Source organism: Sebastes fasciatus, chromosome 23 (assembly GCF_043250625.1).
Source record: "Sebastes fasciatus isolate fSebFas1 chromosome 23, fSebFas1.pri, whole genome shotgun sequence".
NCBI classification, from domain to species: Eukaryota; Metazoa; Chordata; class Actinopteri; order Perciformes; family Sebastidae; genus Sebastes; species Sebastes fasciatus.
The window spans coordinates 22127064-22148368 of NC_133817.1; the positions used below are offsets into that span (position 1 = coordinate 22127064).

Consider the following 21305-nt stretch of genomic DNA (forward strand, 5'->3'; position numbering starts at 1 on the left):
TAAAATGTTATTATTACAGTTGTTAAAATGTATAATTATTTGGTAATAAAAGGTTACAACAGGGTTTTGTTTTTATTCTGGAAATGTTAGCATGACCACATGATAAGCCGGCACTGCTATCAAAATAATAATTCTCTATATATCATTCATTACAATGATGTAATGTTTTGTTACAACATTGTAATTACTTTTAATTAATTAAAAATGTCATTAAAGTTAATTACATTTTTAAACGTTTGTCAGCATTTTTGATTGAACTGTAAACAAGAAAAAACTAATTAAACAAATAATCATTGATTAAAGCATTTAATAAATAAATTGAATCAGGAAAACACTAGACTTAGCAGCAACCCGACAAATAATTTCATACATTTTGTAAAAATGTGCATTACTGTTATGCATCATCTGTTTTTGTAAATGTTATTTTTTTTCTAATAATTGTTTTAAGTGATAATTATTGTTATCATGAATCTATAGCCCAACCCACACAATATCAATATTTGACTTTTTTTTTACTTTTTAAAAATATTTTGTAATAATTGTTTTTTTTATTGTAATGTAATTATTGTATATATCATTTTATAATATAATAATTATTATTATTTAAAGGGACTATTTGTAAGATTCAGAAATACTTGTTCAGAGAGACACCTGTGGCTGTTAAGTCAATGAAAGTCAGCATCGGGCTCGCGCTTGTGCTCGCTCTACATAAACATGAACGAGCATCGCTCAAAACAGTGAGGAGACACACGTCAGCTAAAACCACAATATCACTCTATATTTCAGCTGCTTGGCAGTAATGTTAGCTGACCAGACGAAGGTCTCTCCATGAATCAATGCTGATCCTAGTGTTGGCTTTTCCTGCCTCAGCCTCCCGACCGCGGTCGGAGGGAACAGGGGAGACACCAGCACCCGGTCGGAGACGATAACGTTTCTCGCTGCGGAGCTCCGTCACTTCACAAGACACGGGAAACCTCTGTTGGTCTGGAGGAGCTGCAGCAGTTATTTCTGCACAAACGTCCACTGTACATTCACTAGATATTTTCAGAGCTACAAAGTCTTCTGCAGTGTGTAGTGTGCGTGCATGCACGTGAGGTGGAGCGAGCTGAGTGAAAGCAAGAAGGCAGGCAGAGGAGCAGAGTACAGCAGAGACTCCGGTCCTGGAGACCAAAGCTACGGTCTCCCCCGCGTCCTCCGACCGCGTCCTCCGACCGCGTCCTCCGACCGCGGCCAACACTGTTTAACAGACGGGCTTCACTAGATACAACTTTGCGGTTTTGGTGCTTCCATGTAGTTTGTGTTGGAGTCTTGTCTGAACAGCGTAGCCACACGCAAGCGCACATATACAAGCGCGCATGGGACACCGACCCGGGTGATTTATACGTGTAAGAAGTTACAAACTGTCCCTTTAAATAATATTTTTTTTTATATTTTCAAAGTGATGATTATTGCTATTGGATATATATTATCCATATAAAAAATAATAATTGTTTTTTAAATAATTTATATTAAAAATAAAATATATAAACACATTTTATTTGTGCAGTCTATTAAATATAATTTTTTAACTCTTTTTTAAATTATTTAATTTTAGTTGTTTTAATAATTGTTTTTTAAATAATAAACAACCTATAATGATTATTTTCAAACATATAGGAGTTAATTTGATGAATGTGCAGTCCTGTTTTAATACTAACTTTAAGCTCTAACAGCCGTTTATGAAGCACAGACAGTAATGAGTTGTGGTGAACCCACTAACTTAATTAACAGATGCTGTGTGCTATGGCGGTGAGTGATGAGGTCATCATCATGAGACAGAGAACTTTACTGGAAACTAATACTTCACTCTCACACATGTTGGGCAGAGGAGGTTATTAGAAACTCTAAAATCTCTCTCAGATGTAGAAGATGAATAATTATAGTCTCTCTCACCTCCTGACTCCCAGATATAATCCTGAAGCTGGAACTTCTTTCCACATACTCATCCTCACCACCGGGTTCTCCTGCACCGCCCTGCACACACACACACACACACAAATGTTTCAATGTTTTCTTCTATGATATTAAATTGATTATATTTGGGGAAAAGTGTGTAAATATGTGTGTGTGTGTGTGTATACTCACACTTTGCGTAGCCGCTGTCTGTAGACGAGCAGAGAAACGACAGCCACCATCATCCCGATCAGGAACATCCCGGCACTCAAACCCTCCACGACGCCACCGAGAGGCTCTGAAACACAACAACACACACACACAGTTACACACAGGCAGCGTGTGTGTGTGTGTGTGTGTGTATGTGTGTGTGTGTGTGTGTGTGTGAGACTCACCTGAGTGCGTCCTGAGCGGCGTGGACAGGTAGGTGTCGGTGAAGAGCGGCTGAGGAAACTCTCGGTGGTTTTCATCAAACAGTCTGGTGAACGCTCGCACGCTCAGCCTGAACATACACACACACCCACACGTAAATACACACTCCAATAGCTACACATGAACAGTGTGTGTGTGTGTGTGTGTGTGTGTGTGTGTGTGTGTGTGTCTGTCGTACCTGTAGGAGGTTTTGGCTTTCAGCGGCCCGTCACAGAAGCCGCCGTAGCTGTCGCTCAGATAGAGGTCGTCGTCATGGTAACGGTCACAGGCCCCGCCCAGCCGATCCCCTCCTGCCCCCAGGTTCACCTCCACCACCTGATCAATTAGTGATTGATTGATTGATTGATTGATTGATAGATTACACACAATAAAAACACAATATGGAAAGTATTTCATCCATTTTTTATCGGCTTTACTTCTTTGATTGTTTTTCTTCATTATCGTCGTCAATGTTCAGCATTATTTCATTATTTATGTCGTTAGCGTTATTACAGTTGCTCCTGATATTAATTTGTAGTAGTACTATTTGTTTTTAGTTTTTAATATACATTAATAAATGCATAAATTTAATAAGTAATAAATACATTTAAAAATAAATTCAGAACACATTGAAATAAACTAAAAATAAACTAGAAAATATATAAATAAAATATGAATAAAGATAAATCAATAAATGCGTAAAAGGAAAAAGGGGAAGACAGGGAAATTAATAAAAATGAAGATAAACAAAGAAGTAAATTAAAACAGGAATATCAATTTATGTCACATTTTATCACTTAATTATTGTCTATATTTATTTGTAATAATATTTAGGTACATTAATGGAATATTTATGTATCTATTGAGTAATTTATTAATTTATTTATTTTTTATTTTGGCCTCCATAGTACACAAAACAGGGGACTCATTCAACAATATATACACAATGGAATATAGACGAGTTGCTGATCATTTGAGTGTTTATCAGCAAGAAATAAAAAAATCTAGTAAACGCTATTAAATATATATATTTTTTATTTTAAATTTGTTTCTCCAATTCTGATTTTACAATGAATTATATTTTGAATTATTTCTTTTTAGATTTTCATCATTTCTTTCAGATATTTTTGTTCACAAATGTCAGCTTATATCAAATTACTGTATACATGACATATTGTTTTTACCTAAAACTTTTTTTTTTTTTTTTAACACTACTATTTAAAATGTACTGGTGATATTTGTATGCTTATATTTTATCTTTTGTATGTGTTTTGGGTGTGCTTTCTTTTAATACATATAAGCCATTGCAGGTTTCTACACATACTTTATATTACTTTCATGTGATTTGTTTTTATGTGTATGATACAAAATAAATAATTAGTTGTATCTATAGAACACTCAAATGTAAATAATTGGTATATAAATGTGTGAATGTACACAAATACTTCATTAAGAATTCATCAAGACAACATGCTGAAGAATATATAGAATATAATATAATCTCACGGTTCCTGACTGGTTCAACTAAAGACCTGAATACAGTAAATAATAACATAGAATAATATTAGTATATCTTTGTATCAGCTGTTAGATTGCTGCAGTAATTCTTTTAGCGTTTTCTGTGGTCACCTGTCCAGCGGCGGCGTCGGCGTCCTGCGGGCAGCGGCTGGAGAAGTAGGCGGTCTGATACGCTCTGACGGAGGAGTTGCTGATGTAGTCGCGGTAGGAGGGCAGAGGGTGGCGCTGCTCCGGCTGCAGCATCTCATTGGCTGTCAGAACAGACATGAACAGTCAGAGGAAGCTGACTTAAATCCTGTCAGCAGGTTATTTATTATATATTTAAGTAGTTAAAACGTGCGTTTGTACCGTCAGACTCGGCCACGATCACGGCGAAGTATCGCACGGCTCCGTTGGCGTCGCTGAACCAGGAGCAGTTGAAGCGGAACAAGATGGAGGACGGCGTGACCTTCGATGACTTCTCACCAACACGAACGCTCGGGGGTGGGACCGGAGGACCTGAAAGGAAACAGATTGGTTAAACAGACTGTCAATCAAATAAAGTAAACAACACAATTCCTCTTTTTCTTCTTTTTCTCTCCCGACTGTTTTTAGTTGAACTGTCACTAATAAAAACACTTTCTATTCGATTTTCTAGAGTCGTGGCCTTTCCTATTATTTTTTGTTTTCTTCTGTTTCTGTCTCCCAGTCCAGTTGTGTCAGGATGATTTATAACGTAAAACAGGAAGAGAGAGAGAGGGAGGAAAGATGGACGTGAAGAGAGAGGAACAAAGAAAGAAAAAGGTTGTTAAGAGAAAAAGAGACTCAAGTTTTCAGGGTGTTTTTGGGTCAAGAGAGAAGAAAAATAAGAAGCAAGTAGCTCATAAAGAAGAAGAGAAACAGACGCTTTTTTATCACTAAAGAAAACAGAAGTTCAAACTTGACCTCGTTATAATGAAGTAGAGACTGATTGATCACTACATTAAAACAGGTTACACCTAACAAACTATAGAAATAAACCTCTAACTAAACTCTAACTAAGTACATTTACTCAATTACAGTTTTGAAGTGACTTTTTTCCATTTTCTGCTATTTTATATTTTTACTCCACTACATTTATCTGACAGATTTATTTACTTTACAAATTCAGATTATCAATACAAAATATAACCAACTAATAAATGCTGATGTATTATTATAGATTAAACTACCAGCAGTATATAATGTCATTAAAAGCTCCACCTTTACCAGCTGAACACATTAAAGTGATGAACACATTAATGCATCAATAATTATAATACAATAATATGAATGTTGATTATCCTGCAGAATGTGTACTTTTACTTTTGCTACTTTAAATATATTTTGATGATAATACTTTTGTACTTTTAATTAAGTAAACCTTTGACTGCAGGACTTGTAACAGAGTATTTCTACACTCTGATATGGTGATGGTATTCGTACTTTTACTGATGTAAAAGTACGAATACCATCAATTAAAGATTAATTAATTAATAAATGCTGCTGTTCTCTCTCAGTGAGTCTCAGGTGACCAGATGTCCCATTTAATCAGAGTTTTATTTAAACTCCAAACTCAACTACAGGATCAGAGGGAGTGTGTGCGTGTGTTGGTGTGTGGGTGTGTGTGTGTGTGTGCGCGCATTGTGCATGTGCGTGTGTGCGTGTGTGCGTGTGTGTACTCACGATCTATCATGGTAACTGTCGTGTGCGTCGCCGGCTGACTCGTCTGTCCGGCCGACGCCACTCTGACCGTCACCGAGTACTTCCTGTATGCCTCCAAGTGGTCCAGCGTTACCGCGGTGACGCCCCCCGCCAGCCGCAGCGCCGAGGTCAGCTCCCCGTCGTCGTGGCGACGGCACTCGACCTCGTAGGAGTCGAAGTCGGAGAGAGGAGGCGACCAGGAGCAGGAGAGGGAGGAGGAGGAGAGAGGGAAGCAGTGGATGGACTTCAGAGGAGATGGGCCTGGAGGAGACGAGGAGAGAAGGGGAGAGGAGAGGAGGAGACAGGGGACAAGGAGAAAGGAGAGGAGAGGAAATAAGGAGAGAGGAGGTGATGAGACATGGGGAGAGGAGAGGAGACAAGGGGAGTGGAAGGAGAGAGGGGACAAGGGGAAAGGAGATCAGTGGAGGCAAGGAGAGAGGATAGGAGACAATAGAGGAGAGGAGACCAGGGGAGAGGAAGGAAAGAGGGGACAAGGGGAGAGGAGATAAGAAGAAAGGAGAGGAAATAAGGAGAGAGGAGGTAATGATACAATGGGAGAGGAGACAAGGGAGGAGAGTAGATGAATAGAGAGGAAAGGAGACCAGGACAGAGGAGAGAAGAAAAGAAGAGAGGAGAGGAAACAAGGAGAGAGGAAGGGAGAGGGGAGGAGACAGAGGAGCAGAGTAGAGAGGAGAGGAGAAAAGGAGAGAGGAGAGGAAACAAGGAGAGAGGAAGAAAGAGTAGAGGAAACAAGTAGAGAGGAGAGGAGACAAGGAGAGGAAGGGAGGGGAGACGAGGGGAGAGGAGAGGAAACAAGGAGAGGAGAGAAGACAAGGTGAGAGGAGACAAGGAGAGAGGAGGAATTAGGACGAGGGCAGAGGAGAAAAGGAGAGAGGAGAGAAGACAAGGAGAGAGGAGACAAGGAGAGAGGAGAGGAGACAAGGCGAGGAGGAGAGGAGACATGAAGGGAGAAAAGGAGAGATGGAGAGAGAAGAGGAGGAACAAATAGGAGATAAGGAGGAGAGAGAAGGGGAAGGGAGAGTAGGGAAGGAGAATAGGAGGTAAAGAGGATGGAGGGTAAGGACATAAAAGAGGAGAGTCAGTCCAATAAAATCTCAGTTCTTTCTTTTAGCTGCGTCCCAGTTGGTGTTTTTCACAGGAAGGTCGACACTCAGTCCGATTATTTATTCAGACTAATGAACACACATCTGTTGAGTGATGAGTCGGCGCCGTTATCGGCAGCGTCTCTATTTATTTGTCCTGATGAGAGACGATAAAAGTGTCTCTTAAAGATGAATGTGAGAGAGAGGACAGGAAGAGGAAGGTGAAGGAGGACGTTTATCTGTCTCTGGCTCGAAGAGAACGGAAGATAAAACCAGTGAAATTCATAGTTATTTATAAAAAAACATCTCTTCATGTGGAGGAACTGTTGCTTGTCACTGTTTAAAGATACAAACCTCATGTGTGTTCATGGTAATAAAGTCATCCAGTGCAACAGTGTGAGCCACAAGCTGATTTAGCATCTGCTCACCAAACTCCATTAACAAATCAGGCATTTTAACGCTGGTAGGTTGCCAGAGAAGTAACGTTCATGGAAGGGCATCAACTTTAAATGTTACTGTGTATAATACAATCTTCTCAATAATTCTGGATAGAAATTATCCACAGTGACGCTAGTTTATTAAAAATGGTCCCTCTTCTTGTGGTCAGTTTTTAATGGAGCTCTATGGTGCAGAGGAAGAAGGCTGTGATACACACACAATACTTGTTAGTAGATACATTAACTGTTAACTATGATATATGATATATTATCGTTGTATTTCCTGCACACAAACTCAATCTCACCACAAAGTTGGTGTGTATTCACCAAAATAAAGCTGCACTTCTTTCTCCGTTAACTGCTTCTATATATATATATAAATACTGCATCACCTCTTTGGCCGAAATGAGGTCACTATATACATATTCATAATGTGTGTGTGGGATTTTTTGTTCCTTCTGGAGCCAAAAACCCTCAGAGACAAACAGATTAAAACTGGATTTAAACCAGAGAGACGTTCAGACTCTTTGTTCTGTTTCCATCTGGTGGTCAGAAGGAGAAACAGCATCAGGTCAGACTTCTATAGAAGTGATTGTAAAGAAGGAGACAGTAGAGTTGTTCTTGCTTTGTGTTCACAGTTTGTTTGTTTGTTTCCTGTCTGACAAACTTCTCTGAGCAGGAACGGACTAAAAGACTAGAATATCGCTCTCCACCATAAGAACAAAACACATTTATGAAACTCCCCAAATGTGCATTTAAACAAGTAGGTAGAGAGGAGAGGAGACAAGGAGAGATGACAGGAGAGGAGATGAAGGGAGAGGAAAGGAGAGGAGCAAAAGGAAACAAGGAGAGGAGACAAGGTTAGAGGAGAAGAGAAAAAAGGACGTGGGAGGTGAGGAGACATGGGGAGAGAAGACAAGGAGAGAGGAGTTGAGGGGGAAGGAGAGGAAACTAGGAGAGGGGAGACAAAGATATAGGAGGCAAGAGGAGAGGAGATAAGGATAGAGGAGGCAAGAGGAGGGGAGAGGAGACAAGAGAGGAGGAGAGGAGAAAAGGAGAGAGAAGAAGAAACAAGGAGGAGGGAGGAGGGAGGAGAAGAGACAAGGGGAGAGGAGACAAGAGAGGAGGAGACAAGGGGAGAGGAGAGGAAACAAGGTAAGGAGGAAAGGAGAGCTGGAGAGAGAAGAGTAGAAGAGAAAGGAAGAGAAGGAAATGAAGAGAGTGAAGGAAATGAGAGGGTAGGAGAGAAAGAAGAAGAGAGGAGACGAGGAGAGGAGAAATGAAAGGAAATGAGAGAGGGAGGAAGAGTGTGATGAACGAGAGGAGGAAGGACAAAGAGGAGATGAGGAGGAGAGAGAAGGGGAAGGAGTTTGGAGAGTAGACAAGAGGAAGGACAAATATGAGAGGAGTTGAGGAGAGGAGAAGGGAGTAACTCAGAGTCTACAATTTTGTCCCAAAGCCCCAAAAACCTACGTACAAGTTAACGAACCCTGATCGTCACAGGAAGCAACAACACAAACCAAATTACCACAACGCCTCCACTTCATCTTACCAACATTTGATCCTAAGTTAGTTCAGATTCACCAAAATCACACAACACAAACTAACTAACCGATGGAGGCAGCGGTAGACCAGCCGTGTTCTGAGAGGTAAAATGACTGTTTTTCTCAATGGAGTCTGGTGGCTTTGAACATTTATTATAAAGTCAACATTACAATGAATTTCAGACTCTTTCCACCTACTTGTCCTGACGTTTCTCTGGATTGGCTGGCTCCTGACCAGGGGCGGACCCCTGGCTCCGCCCCCACTGATGGTCGCCACGGTGAAGTTGTACTGTCGCCCCGGAAACATCCCGCCCAGGATGCGGCTGGTCAGGTGAGTGTCTGTGACTGACAGGCGGTCTGGAGGCGTCCACTGCAGGCTGAAGCTGTCATAGTCGCCGGAGTCGGGACCGGACCACGACAGCTCTACCATGTCGTTGGTCGGGCCTTGTTTCACTGACAGGCGGGTGGGCGGTTCTGGAGCTGGAGGGAAGAAAAACAATATTAATACGACTCTTCACTCCGCGTTTGTGTGTGTTTTTATTTGACTTACCGGTGCGTCCAAAGACTGAGATGTTATTGGTCAGTTCCCCGCTGTGTGTGATGACCTCAGCGCGGTACAGCCTACCAGGGAAGAGTCCAGAGAACATGTGACTCCTGTGCTCCGCCCCGAGCGTCTGGGCTCCCAGAGTGGTTCCAGAAGCGTCGTATAAAACCACCTGAAACCACAAAGAGCACAAGATTCAGTACCGATGAATCTCATTCAAAACCTCATTGACATTTTTAGCTCTTTTGTTATTTGACGAGATCTTTTCCAGTAATATATCTGGAAACTTCAGGAACCACTACAGACCCGCTGCCCTCCATCTCTCCCTCTCTTTTTTTCCTGACAGGACTTTCACAACAAAAGCACAAAAAAGTACTTAAAGTAAAACTACTCATTGTGCAGTCAATGTTCCCTGTCAGTGTTTTCCTATTCTATCTGATTTTTCTGGATTAATATTACTGCTGCATTAATGTGGAAGTTGCGACTTTTATAAAATAAGTGAATGACGAACCTGGTAGCTGCTCCAGCCTCCCTCTCCGTGCTGCCAGCTGACCGTCAGTCTGTCCGTCCGTCCTGAAATCTGAACCTGGAGAGACGAGACTGAAGACGGGACTGTGGAGCAGAAAAAGAAAGAAAAGATGATGATTGTGAGGGGGAAAAAGAAGAAAGATGAAAGATGAAGATAATGCACAAGATGGTAGAAAGAAAGGTGAAGAAGAAAACAAGATGGATGAAAAAAAAATAAAGCAAATGCAATGGAAATTGGAGAGTAGACAATGTGAGAAAAGAAGAATGGGGAGGAAAAGAAAATAAGGTTAACATGGAAGAAGAGAGGAGGAAATAATAACAGATAAAAAGGGAAAATGAAGGTGACAAAAAAAACATAAAGACAAACAAAACAACGGTGTTTAGTTAGAAACGGGATGAAGGAGAAGACCATAATCCAAAGGTCACATAACCATCATTATATCAGTAATGCTAATACTCCTAACATGATGATAATAGTGTGTACTGACCGGTTCTGGCCATCACAGACGAGTCGCTGCTCATTCCTCGGCTCCAGCTCACCACCTGCAGTCTGTACAGACTTCCTGCTCGCAGGCCGGAGAACACACAGCTGTCTGCAGCTGGACCGACCTTCTGCAGGTCCACTGGCTCGCCCGCCGCCTGCAGCACACACAACACAATACATCACATATTATATTACTTAGTCACCGTGTGCGGCCCCGCCCATTATTTCACTTCAGGTTCGAAGGTTGTTGCGTTAGTTCTTCCGGTTTAGCGCCAGCAGTGCTGTTCAGCAGCTACACTGCAGCGATCGGACGGTTTTACAAGAGACTGTTTTACGATACCACAGCCATCAGCCATCACTGACTGGGAGGACGACAGAAGAGAACGGCCTGAAATCACATATGAGGACAATTGTTGTGTCTCATGGTTGCATGGCTCCACTATGAGGAACTACAAAAGTAGATAGTAAATGACACAAAATGACGAAGCACCCTAGTTCAGGCAAATACAATTTACCAGAAATATTAAGTGTATTCATATAATGTTTCACCTCTATATATGATGTGTTATTACATGTGTGATTTATTAATCCCACCTGTTGATGCTCCTTCCTGCTCCCGGCAGCGTCCTGCCTGTGATTGGCTGTTGCCTCAGCAACGCTGTAGAGCGACAGGTCATAGATGTCGACGTGGCCGTCCGAGGGACGCCAGGAGAAGGAGAGAGATGAGGAGGTGGCCGACGTGAAGGTGAGATTACTGACGGCAGACGGACCTGAAACACAGACAGAGTTTATTTATAGAGGTCAGGAGGTCAAACTGTTAGTGATCAATGGTCACATGGAAGAAACTGATCACTTGTGCATGAAATATTCATAGTATTAATACTACTAGTACTTTAAGTTTACTGTGATGAGTTGATGCATTCGTGATTTATAAAATGACACAACAAAGCGTCACGATCAACGGATTAATAAACCTTACAACTCAAAATGATATGAAAAAATATGAGTCACTTGTATTGTAACGTAGTGACTTACGAGTTTGACCCTCTGCTGTGGCGTCCAGCGACGAGACGCCGCCGCTGAGCGTCGCCACCTTCACTCTGTACCACCTCCCTGATGTCAGACCCTCCAGACGCTCACTCCGACTCTCCACAGAGACCGACCGGTTGGCCAGAAGGATTCCGGCCTCGTCCAGTAACTGTAGACTGTAGCCGTCGTACACGCCCACGGGCCTCTCCCAGCTGACGGTCAGACTGTGTGTGGTGTGGTCGTTATCCGCCTGCAGCGCCGTGACTCTAGCCGGAGCTGGAACACATTTATCATCAATATTGACGCAGTTTTTCCTCAAACATTTAAAAGAATCAAATCATTCAGCGTCCTACCGGTCCTGCCGGTGGCCGTGTTGCTATTGGTCAGCATCCCGCTCAGTGATTGGACGGTGATGGTGTAGGCGTGGCCTGGGGTCAGATCAAGGAAGTCCAGGGAGGAGATGTGTTTAGGGACGGGGCGAGTCTCAATGACGACGCCGACCTGGAGACAGGAAGTGACAACAGATATATTTATAAACCTATCGTCTATCAGTAATAATTGTCTTTTCCTTCATCAGTTAAATATCCATCCATCCCTCCATCAAACTATCCAAACTATCAATCTATCCATCCATCATCTCTTCATTTACAAACTGAATCATCCACATTTTGTTTGTCAACGATCAGAATGTATCTTTTTCATCTCTTGTGGTGTACCCAAGAAAGCCATGTTGGGCCCTATTTATTCTATTTTGTATACAATATCCTTCGTCAGAGGTCTGTTTTTAAAAAACATTTTATACATGCAAAGGGAAAATCATGCAAAAATAAATAAATTAAGAAAAAAATATATATAAGTATTAATAATTATATTTTTTTAAATCAATTTAAAATAAATACATAAATGTATCATTTAAATGAAGCAAAAATAATATTAAAAATAAATGTAGCAATTAATTAAAATGTGACATAAATTGATATTTATGTTTTAATTTGAATAAATATATAAACAAATATAAAAAAAATTTAAATTTAAAAAAGAAATGCAAAAATAAATGAATATATTATAAATAAATGTTAAATTAATAAAATTAAATAAACAAATGAAAGGGGAAATTAAATAGAAGAGTAGATAAAAAGGGGAGTTAATACAAAGATAAATAAATAAAGAAGCAAATTAAAACCGAAATATCAATTTATGTCACATTTCATCAATTCATTAATGCCTACATTTATTTTTATTCTACCTTGAATGGCATATTTATTTATTCATTTTGAATTTTGCTTCTCATCATTGGTGAATTTGAATGTGAATATTTCTAATAAACTGAAGGATGAAGTGTTCCTTTATGTGTGAAAACAACCTGTTTTTCTGACTTTTTAGAGATAAAAAGGATGGAAGGGAGATACAAATATTGTTTTTGTTCTCTCACTGTGTAACTGATGTGTGCAGTTGGACTCACTGTGGACAGGGAGACGATGTACATGTCCAGGTCTCCGTCTCCGGGCGTCCAGGAGATCAGCAGCCCAGCAACAGAGCGAGGAACCAGGTGGAGGTTCCCGACTGCACTGGGGACTGTAGAGGAGAGTCTGGATCAGCACAAACTGGACTCCAGATGTTTTAATATAAAGCTGTGTTGAGCATCTCACCTGTGCGTCCCTCGATGAACTGAGCTCTCTGGTACGGTCCGCTGAACGTTGACACCACAATCTTATACAGACGCCCGGGGGTCAGAGAGGTCAGCCGGTGGCGTCGCACCTTGCTGCCCAACGTGACCGGAGGGAAAACTCGAGTGTCGTTGAAGAGCAGAGTCACCTGGAGACGACAACAGGAGTAAAACTAGAGCAGCACCCAGTGGCAGCTAACATCATTAGAGTCTGTTAGTTAACACACCTCATAGTGGTCCACATCGCCGGGGGCGGGGCTCCAGGTGACGGTCAGATCACCTGTCCCTACATTGCCGAGTAACAGATCTCCAACAGCTGCTGGAACTGAAGGAAAACAAAAACTTTAACTCAACTTTAATTAATAAAAATATATTAATGAATAAGAAGTTGTCTCCTTTGTTTTGGACTCACAGGTGCGCCCGTCGGTGGAGACGCTGCTGACGTAGTCCCCGCTCCAGGTCTCCACGGTGACGGTGTAGAGTCTCCCTGGCGACAGAGACGAGAAGACGCACTCGTTGTGCCCGGCGGAGACGCTCTTGTTCTGCAGGACGCTGTTGTTGTAACGGATCAGAACCACGTAGCGGTCCAAATCTCCAGCGGCGTGACGCCAGTACACCTGAACACACAACGCAGGAGCAATAATAAACATACTTCTACTGATGATTGAACATAACTAAACAAATATTAAAAATAAAGATTATAATAATAAAATGCATCATGAGGCAGCTTTCAGGGAATATCCCGACCTAAACTGTTTTTTATCATTGTTTGTCTACCATTTTTATTTTGGTCTTGTAAATAACTTTGTAACTTTGTTTTGAAACGTGCTATATAAATAACAATTGTTTTTTTATTATTATAACTATTATTATTATTATTATTAATAATAATAATAAATAATCAAATTGTTTAATAAAGTTCGTTCACTAACAAAACTGACCTTCAGGAAGTCGTCTCTTGCAGAGTGGACAGCTGTTGGGTTTTGTACAGTAGCAGGTTCTGCAAGACAAATAATAATATTTTATTAATTTTAAATTATTATAAAATCATTATTTTTGCTTTGTTTACCTGAAATATTCACAAATAAAAGAAAATATAATAAAAAAAAAAAAAATTGACTAAATATACATACAGGTGTAAATTGAAATAAAAAAGCACATAAAGGTAAAATAATATATTATTATTTATAATAAAATAATAATATATAATCCGTACGTGTTTGTGCTTGAACCATGGTGGCGTTCTCCAGGCTGCCGCTCCTTGTCACTATGACGACAGAGTAAAGTCGCCCGGCGACCAGCGAGCTGAAGGAGCACTCGGGCGGCGAGGAGCGGGACACGGCCAGCGTGTGGACAGTTCGACTACCGTCCTGAAGACGGACAAGGTAGCTGTCCACCACGCCCGCCGCCGGGCTCCACGACACCTGCAGGGCGTCCGACCCACCGCCGTTAGCAACGGTTACCTCGGAGACCGACGCCGGTGCTGAAAGGAAAAGATGAAAGAGATCAGAGTTCAAATATTAAGATGTTTCCTGAATTAGCTAACAGAGTGCAAGCTCAGTACATGTATTTAATTTAAATAAAATATTATTAAAATAAAATAATATAAAATTACAGTGAAGAGTTCTGTAAGCTCAGTAAGTGTATTTAATTAAATGAAAATAATAAATAAAATATATTAATAATATAATAATATTAGGTTATCTGAGGGGGCTGGGGGCGGGGTTTGTTTTTGTTTTCGCCAACCTGAGAGCTGATTGGTTGGCAGGTGAACACACACACACACACACTGTCCTGAAATAACTGGGACATTATGTGGGAACACAATAGGTGCTTTCAGCAGGAATGTGTGTGTGTGTGTGTGTGTGTGTGTGCAGGAAGCCTTTGAGCAGAGCACTGGGAGAGTCTCTGGTGTGTGTGGAACATTTCAACCTCCTTTCTGGTATTTCAGCTATTGTTCTGAGAACTCTGATGTTATCACATAAAACACTTTTACTGACACACGCACGCAACTTTACCCTCATTAACATATGAGAGATAATAATTAAAAAATCAGTGAAAATAATAAAAATAAAAATATTAAAAATAAAATAAAATAGAAAAAACAGTTTAAAATTTAATTTGTAGTAGCTCACCGGTGCGTCCCTCCAGACTGGTGCTTTTAGACTGAAGGCCTCCGCTGACGGTGGCGGCCTGCAGCCTGTATAAGGCGCCGGGAGTCAAACCGGCCAGCAGCAGAGAAGAAGAACCGACTGGAACGCTGTGGTTCTGAACTACGACGCTGAGGAGGGGAACATTCATTTGAACATTTCACATTCCAGAGTAGGAAGAGAAAACAGAGCTTTTTAGAGTTATTAGAAGGTGTGTTTCTTAACATTTGATGAAGCTCGGCGAGCAGTATCCCCCCCGCTTCCTGTTTCTGTGGACCGACCCCTGGACTGAACACAGTCACCTGGTTTAGAAACACACCTGTCCTGCAGCAGAGTCAATGTGAACGAGTCCACGTCTCCTGGTGGTTTTTCCCATGATGCCTGGAAGCTGTTGACCCCGGAGCTTCTTAGAGTGATGGCACGCAACGCCATGGGAACTGTAACACACACACAAACACACGCACACACACTGGACAGTTACTACACATGTGAGGACCGGCACCTCCGACAGCAAGTTTGAGCAACCGGATAATAATTAAAACTTCCTATTAATTAGATTATTCCTCCATTCAACTGTACTATTATAATGTTTTGATTAATTACAATAATTAAATTAACTACATAATAGTCTGACAGCTGGTTTATCCAGTAAATTAAAAGGTATTCAATTCTGGTGAAGAACAGTATGTATTTTTCCTTTTTGTAGACATAAAAAAACATGAAAAACAAAACAAGATATCTGCCTTTAAAATCTCCATAGAAAATACAATCTGTGTCCTCAGAATGCAAACATAGACTGAAAAGAGTATTATTGTGCATTTAAATAAGTTTGGAAGGAAACATCAGTTAAAGGGACTGTTTGTATCTTTTTACACGTATAAATCACCCGGGTCGATGTTCCGCTCGCATATGCGCGCTCGCATATGCGCGCTCGCGTGTGGCTACGCTGTTCAGACAAGACTCCCAACACAAACTACACGGAAGCACCAAAACCGCAAAGTTATATCTAGTGAAGCCCGTCTTGCAAAACAGAGTTGGCCGCGGTCGGATGATGCAGGGGAGACCGTAGCTTTGGTCTCCAGGACCGGAGTCTCTGCTCCTCTGCCTGCCTGCCTTCACTCAGCTCGCTCCATCTCCCACGTGCATGCGCGCACACTCCACACTGCAGAAGACTTCGTAGCTCTGAGAATATCTAGTGAATGTACAGTGGACGTTTGTGCAGAAATAACTGCTGCAGCTCCTCCAGACCAACAGAGGTTTCCCGTGTCTTGTGAATTGACGGAATTAAATGAGTACCTAAAGCTGTAAAAGTTTATAAAATCACTGCACTAATAAAGTCTTTATACCTTTAAGATCAACAAACATATAAAAACCCACCTGTCCTCCCCTCCAGAGACACAGAGGTATTCAGTTTCCTGCTCCTGGTTGTCACGGTGATGGTGTACTGCCTCCCAGGTGTGAGGACGTTGAACGTGCACTCCCTCATGTTAGGCTCCACCTCCCTGGTGTCCACAGTGACGTTACCTACGAAACACAGGAAGCAATAATTATATTAATGATTAAACATCTACCTCGGAGCTCTGAGCGACAGAAGAGATTAAATCAGATGTTACCGTGGCGAATGGTCAGGAAGTAGCCGTCACGTGACCCAGGGGCGTGGCTCCACATGGCGCTGAGCGAGGTCTCGTCTGTGTGCCGTAGGTGGAGGTCCAACACCACGGCCGGAGCTGCAGAGACAGAAGAGCTTTAACTCAGGCGAGTTCAGGTGTTTTTCAGATCCAGAACAAACACTTCTGTAAATTTAATCTTGTCATATATTTCTACACTACTATTTTTTTGTGGTCTGTTTTTGTAGCAATGACTGTATTCAGCATAATATATATCAGTCTATATTTCACAGTAACTTATTTTAGCTGTAATACAGTATATATATTCTCTGTTGTATATTTCTATAGAACAGAAAATATATATATATATATTCTGTTGTATATTTCGGCAGTAATATATACAGTATATATGTATAAAAATACGTATATATATATTTCTGCAGTACATTTTGGCTGTAATATATATATACATATAAACTGGAAAAACAAAGTTCGGAAACTTGTGTTTGGTGGATTATTTCTCTGTTGTATCAATGCTAATGGTCATTGTATTTTACATCGTTGGATAGCCTGTTTATTTACCTTCGCAATGATGTCCAACTTGTAAGGATCATGCATTTGTGGGATGAGCAGCACAGCTGATTATGTGGGTAGCGCCCAAGAAAAATTTGCCAAAATGCTCTGCCGATGGTAAATAGTGTATTCTCCTGTTGGTACTGACTCTTGTTTTGAGTTGTTTGGTGGATTGGATGATTGAACTCTCTATCAGTAACAAGGAACAAACAAGACATATTGGCTATTTTACACTTTATTCATTTCATACACCGTCAGGAGCCTCAGTAGCGGTGGAAGATCCATACGCAGCCACAACAGCCTGGCACCTTCTCCTCATGCTGGTCACCAACCTGGTCACACGTTGCTGTGGGATGGCATTCCATTCCTCAACCAGGATTGGTTGCAGGTCAGCCAGCGTGGTTGTGTTGGTCACTCTAACACATACAGCACGCCCAAGCTGATCCTACAAGTGTTGAATTGGGTTTAGGTGTGGACTCTTGGCAGGCCGTTCCATTCTCTCTACTCCCACATTGTGGAGGTAGTCTGTGATAACCCTGGCTCTGTGGGGGCAAGCGTTGTCATCTTAGAGGATGAAGTTAGGTCCCAGATTGTGGAGATATGGGATCGCCAGTGGCTGCAGAATCTCATCCCGATATCTCACTGCATTGAGATGGCCTTCAATGATGACGAGCCTTGTTTTGCCAGTGAGGGAGATGCCCCCCCCACACCATGACACTGCCCCCACCAAAAGCTGTTACTCCATCGGTGCAACAATCAGCATAGCGTTCTCCACATCGTATTCATACTTTGACCCTGCCATCCAACTTTGGCAGACAGAACCTGGACTCATCACTGAACATGACATTCCCCCACATGTTCAGGTTCCATTGTTGTCGACACCAGCGCAAACGGGCCTGACGGTGAAGGGCAGTCATTGCAGGCTTCCTGGTAGCCTTATGAGAATACACTGTTTACCATTGGCAGAGCATTTTGGCAAATTTTTCTCGGGCGCTCCCCACATAATCAGCTGTGCTGCTAATCCCACAAATGCATGATCCTTACAAGTTGGACATCATTGAAAAGGTAAATAAACAGGCTTTCCAACGATGTAAAATACAATGCCAATTAGCATTGTAACAACAGAGAAATAATCAACCAAACACAAGTTTCCGAACTTTCTTTTTCCAGTGTATATATATATATATATTCTGTTGTATATTTATGAAGTAATATATATATTTTCTGTTTTATATTTATGCAGAAATATAAATATATTTTCTGTTGAATATTTATGCAGTAATATATACAGTATATACATATATATATATATATATATATAGCTATATATTCTGTTGTATATTTATGCAGTAATATGCATATATATATATATATATATATATATTCTCCGTTTGCAGTAGTCTGACCTGTCGCTCCTTCACAGCTGCTCTCAGCCGTCACTCCACCACTTTCCACTCTCAGCAAAGCTCTGTACAGCCTCCCAGGCGTTAGTCCCGTCCCAGGGAAGCTGACGTTTGTTGCCTCTCGGTCCAGAGCGGCGCTGACTAACTGCTGGGAGCCGTCCAACAAGAAGAGCCTGTAGCTCTCCCAGCGGCCAGCAGGAGGCGTCCAAGACAGGAGGAGTCCATCGGAGGAGGAGGGTGACAGGGAGAGGAGGGACGCCGCCGCCGGAGCTGGAGACGAGATGACGACAGAATGAAGGAATGGAACAAAAACAAACAAAAAAAACAACAACAGAACATTACCTCACCTGTCCTGATGGTGATTTCTGATTGGCTCGTCAGGTTGCCGCTCCTGGACGTCACCGCAACCTGATAGGCCGAGCCGGGAGTCAGCTGATCGACGGCAACCTCTTTGACATCCGGGGGAAGCGTCGCCTCCCAGAAGCTCGTGCCGTTGGTCGAGAGGGTGACGACGAGCACGTCCAGGGCGCCTTCGGGCTGTTGCCATGACAACAACAAGCTGGTGCTGTCGTTGTGGTCGGCGGTGAGGTTGGAGACGGCAGCGGGAACTAGAAAGATATTTAGATATCAGATTTATTTCCTTATTTATTCTGACTTCCTGTCTTCTTCTTCTTCTTCCTCTTCCCTCTGTACCTGTCTGAGCCGCCGTCGTCTGGCTGTTCTGCAACCCGCCGGCCTCCGTCACCATGGTAACGTTGTACAGCCAGCCCGGCGTCAGGTCGAGGAGTGTGTGTTGCGTCGCCGTGCTCTCTAACGTCTCGTTCCTCAGCAGACCTGCAGACGAAGACGAGAAGGTCACATGATTCTACCTATATAATCCCTTTTATTTTGAAGTTCCATTTTTGGTGCTTGTCATTTTTTGTGCTAGTACAGGAAGTACTCAAACCTTTTACCAAAGTAAAAGTATAGAAATATTGTCAGTAAAAGACAGTGCTTGTTACGAATAGTAGATCCGTTGTTTGGGGAAGATTTTACTTTACTTTCAAATCAGATTAAGAAAGAAAGTATTTAAAGCTATTTAAAAAAAATGGGAAATAAGGAAACACGAGGGAAAGCAAAGAGAAAAAGTTAAGAAACTCAGACTGAACTGAACTAAAGGAGGAAACACTATAGAAGTCAGATAAGCTTCTCAAACAGTAACGTTTTCAGTTTCAATATATTGTGCAAAAAATGAAATATAAGATAAACATAGTTCAAGTTCTATCTGGTTTATAAGAAGTTTTGAGAGGCTGACTCATTTGTTTTAAGAGGCAGCACAATTTCAAAATAAGGCAAACGTCTTAACCTACTTTAATGAGGCTTTATGAGGTACCTGTTTGATCCCACAGCTGCAGCCTGAAGCGTTGCGTCCTGCCTGGCCCGGCCTGCCAGGAAAGACCCAGGCTGCTGCTGGTCGTGGAGGTCACCATCAGGCCGCTCACCGCCGACGGCCCTGAAAATACAACACACGGTCAGGAAACAGGAGTTAATCTGAGGGCTTTAGCTTCTTCATCTGCATGTATTGGGTTGCTATTACTATTGCAACTAATAATATCTAATATGTTATATGTAATACCCCAACAATCAACCTTTCTTTTGGTTGTGAAACCTAATAAACACCCCTCAGCTGGTCTGCGACATTGTCAACACAAAAATGATCAAAGGAACCAATTTGAACTGTTTTTTTAAAGACCCAGTGAAATAAAAAATATATTTCCCCAGTTTCCTTTGTCAATTGTTCATTTCTCTCTTGTTATGCCAAATATATGTAAAAAAATCAGTATCGGAGTATTTTTACATGTTCATCTGCATGTACTGCCCACGCTGCAGTAACGTTACCACTCATAAACATCATCAAAAACAACAAGTACTAGTCGTACTACTACTACTACTGCTGCTGCTAATACTACAAAAAACACTTCTAAAACCAAAACATCACCAACAACAGGTACTACAAATACTACTACTGCTACCTGCTAATACTACAAAAACTACTACTACTTCTAAAACTAAAACATCAACAACAACAGCAGCTACTGCTACTACAAATACTACTAGTAGTAGTAGCACTACTACTGCTACAACTAGTACTACCACTACAACAACAACTACTACTAAATTCATCAACAACATGTACTACAAATACTACTACTATTGCTCTCACTACTACTGCTACCAGTAGTAATACTAATACAACACAAACTACAACTACTTCTAAAACCAAAACATCATCAGCAGGTACTATAAATACTGTATAGTGTGTAACTGTACTCCGTTCAGATATTGCGTTTCCCTGTGAAATACGTCACAGTGCAGCAGATAAAGACGCTCTAACTTCCGTCTCACGGGTACTTGAAGGAGGAGGATATTTCTGGAAGGACATCAGTTTGATCTCTGAATCCAGCCGACCTTCACATGAAGACTGGAAAATGTCTGTACTGTGTCCCAAACCAGTGGGACAGTTCCTTTAAAGTGATTTATGTGTTTTGAACTTGAGGTTGAGTCGGACAGGAGGGAGGTTTGAGCAGGAAAAGGATCCATCGTGTCCTTGTCATCAAAGAGGGAGCACTGTGGGAGTCCTGCTGACACTCCCACTCCCCTGATTCTCTTCTTCTACCCGTCTGAGAGCTCCCTTC

General features: G+C 41.6%; 1 protein-coding gene across 4 annotated transcripts in view; it reads right to left on the bottom strand.

The window, feature by feature from the left end:
* Positions 1–21305, bottom strand: part of ptprb (protein tyrosine phosphatase receptor type b) — a 38098-nt gene that overhangs the window by 8733 nt on the left and 8060 nt on the right. For all 4 annotated transcript variants that reach the window (XM_074626060.1, XM_074626058.1, XM_074626057.1 and 1 more), the window contains 28 exons: positions 20003–20122; positions 19324–19464; positions 18978–19238; positions 18634–18900; positions 16661–16774; positions 16425–16571; positions 15367–15484; positions 15033–15178; positions 14114–14380; positions 13839–13897; positions 13310–13514; positions 13125–13222; positions 12881–13046; positions 12694–12806; positions 11585–11732; positions 11238–11507; positions 10797–10972; positions 10207–10357; positions 9702–9802; positions 9197–9362; positions 8845–9126; positions 5545–5823; positions 4210–4359; positions 3973–4112; positions 2543–2679; positions 2328–2434; positions 2125–2230; positions 1933–2013 (listed from right to left, as the gene is read on the bottom strand). In XM_074626060.1, coding sequence (XP_074482161.1) covers positions 1933–2013; positions 2125–2230; positions 2328–2434; positions 2543–2679; positions 3973–4112; positions 4210–4359; positions 5545–5823; positions 8845–9126; positions 9197–9362; positions 9702–9802; positions 10207–10357; positions 10797–10972; positions 11238–11507; positions 11585–11732; positions 12694–12806; positions 12881–13046; positions 13125–13222; positions 13310–13514; positions 13839–13897; positions 14114–14380; positions 15033–15178; positions 15367–15484; positions 16425–16571; positions 16661–16774; positions 18634–18900; positions 18978–19238; positions 19324–19464; positions 20003–20122 — 4516 coding nt within the window. The remainder of the gene's footprint in view (positions 1–1932; positions 2014–2124; positions 2231–2327; positions 2435–2542; positions 2680–3972; positions 4113–4209; positions 4360–5544; positions 5824–8844; positions 9127–9196; positions 9363–9701; positions 9803–10206; positions 10358–10796; positions 10973–11237; positions 11508–11584; positions 11733–12693; positions 12807–12880; positions 13047–13124; positions 13223–13309; positions 13515–13838; positions 13898–14113; positions 14381–15032; positions 15179–15366; positions 15485–16424; positions 16572–16660; positions 16775–18633; positions 18901–18977; positions 19239–19323; positions 19465–20002; positions 20123–21305) is intronic.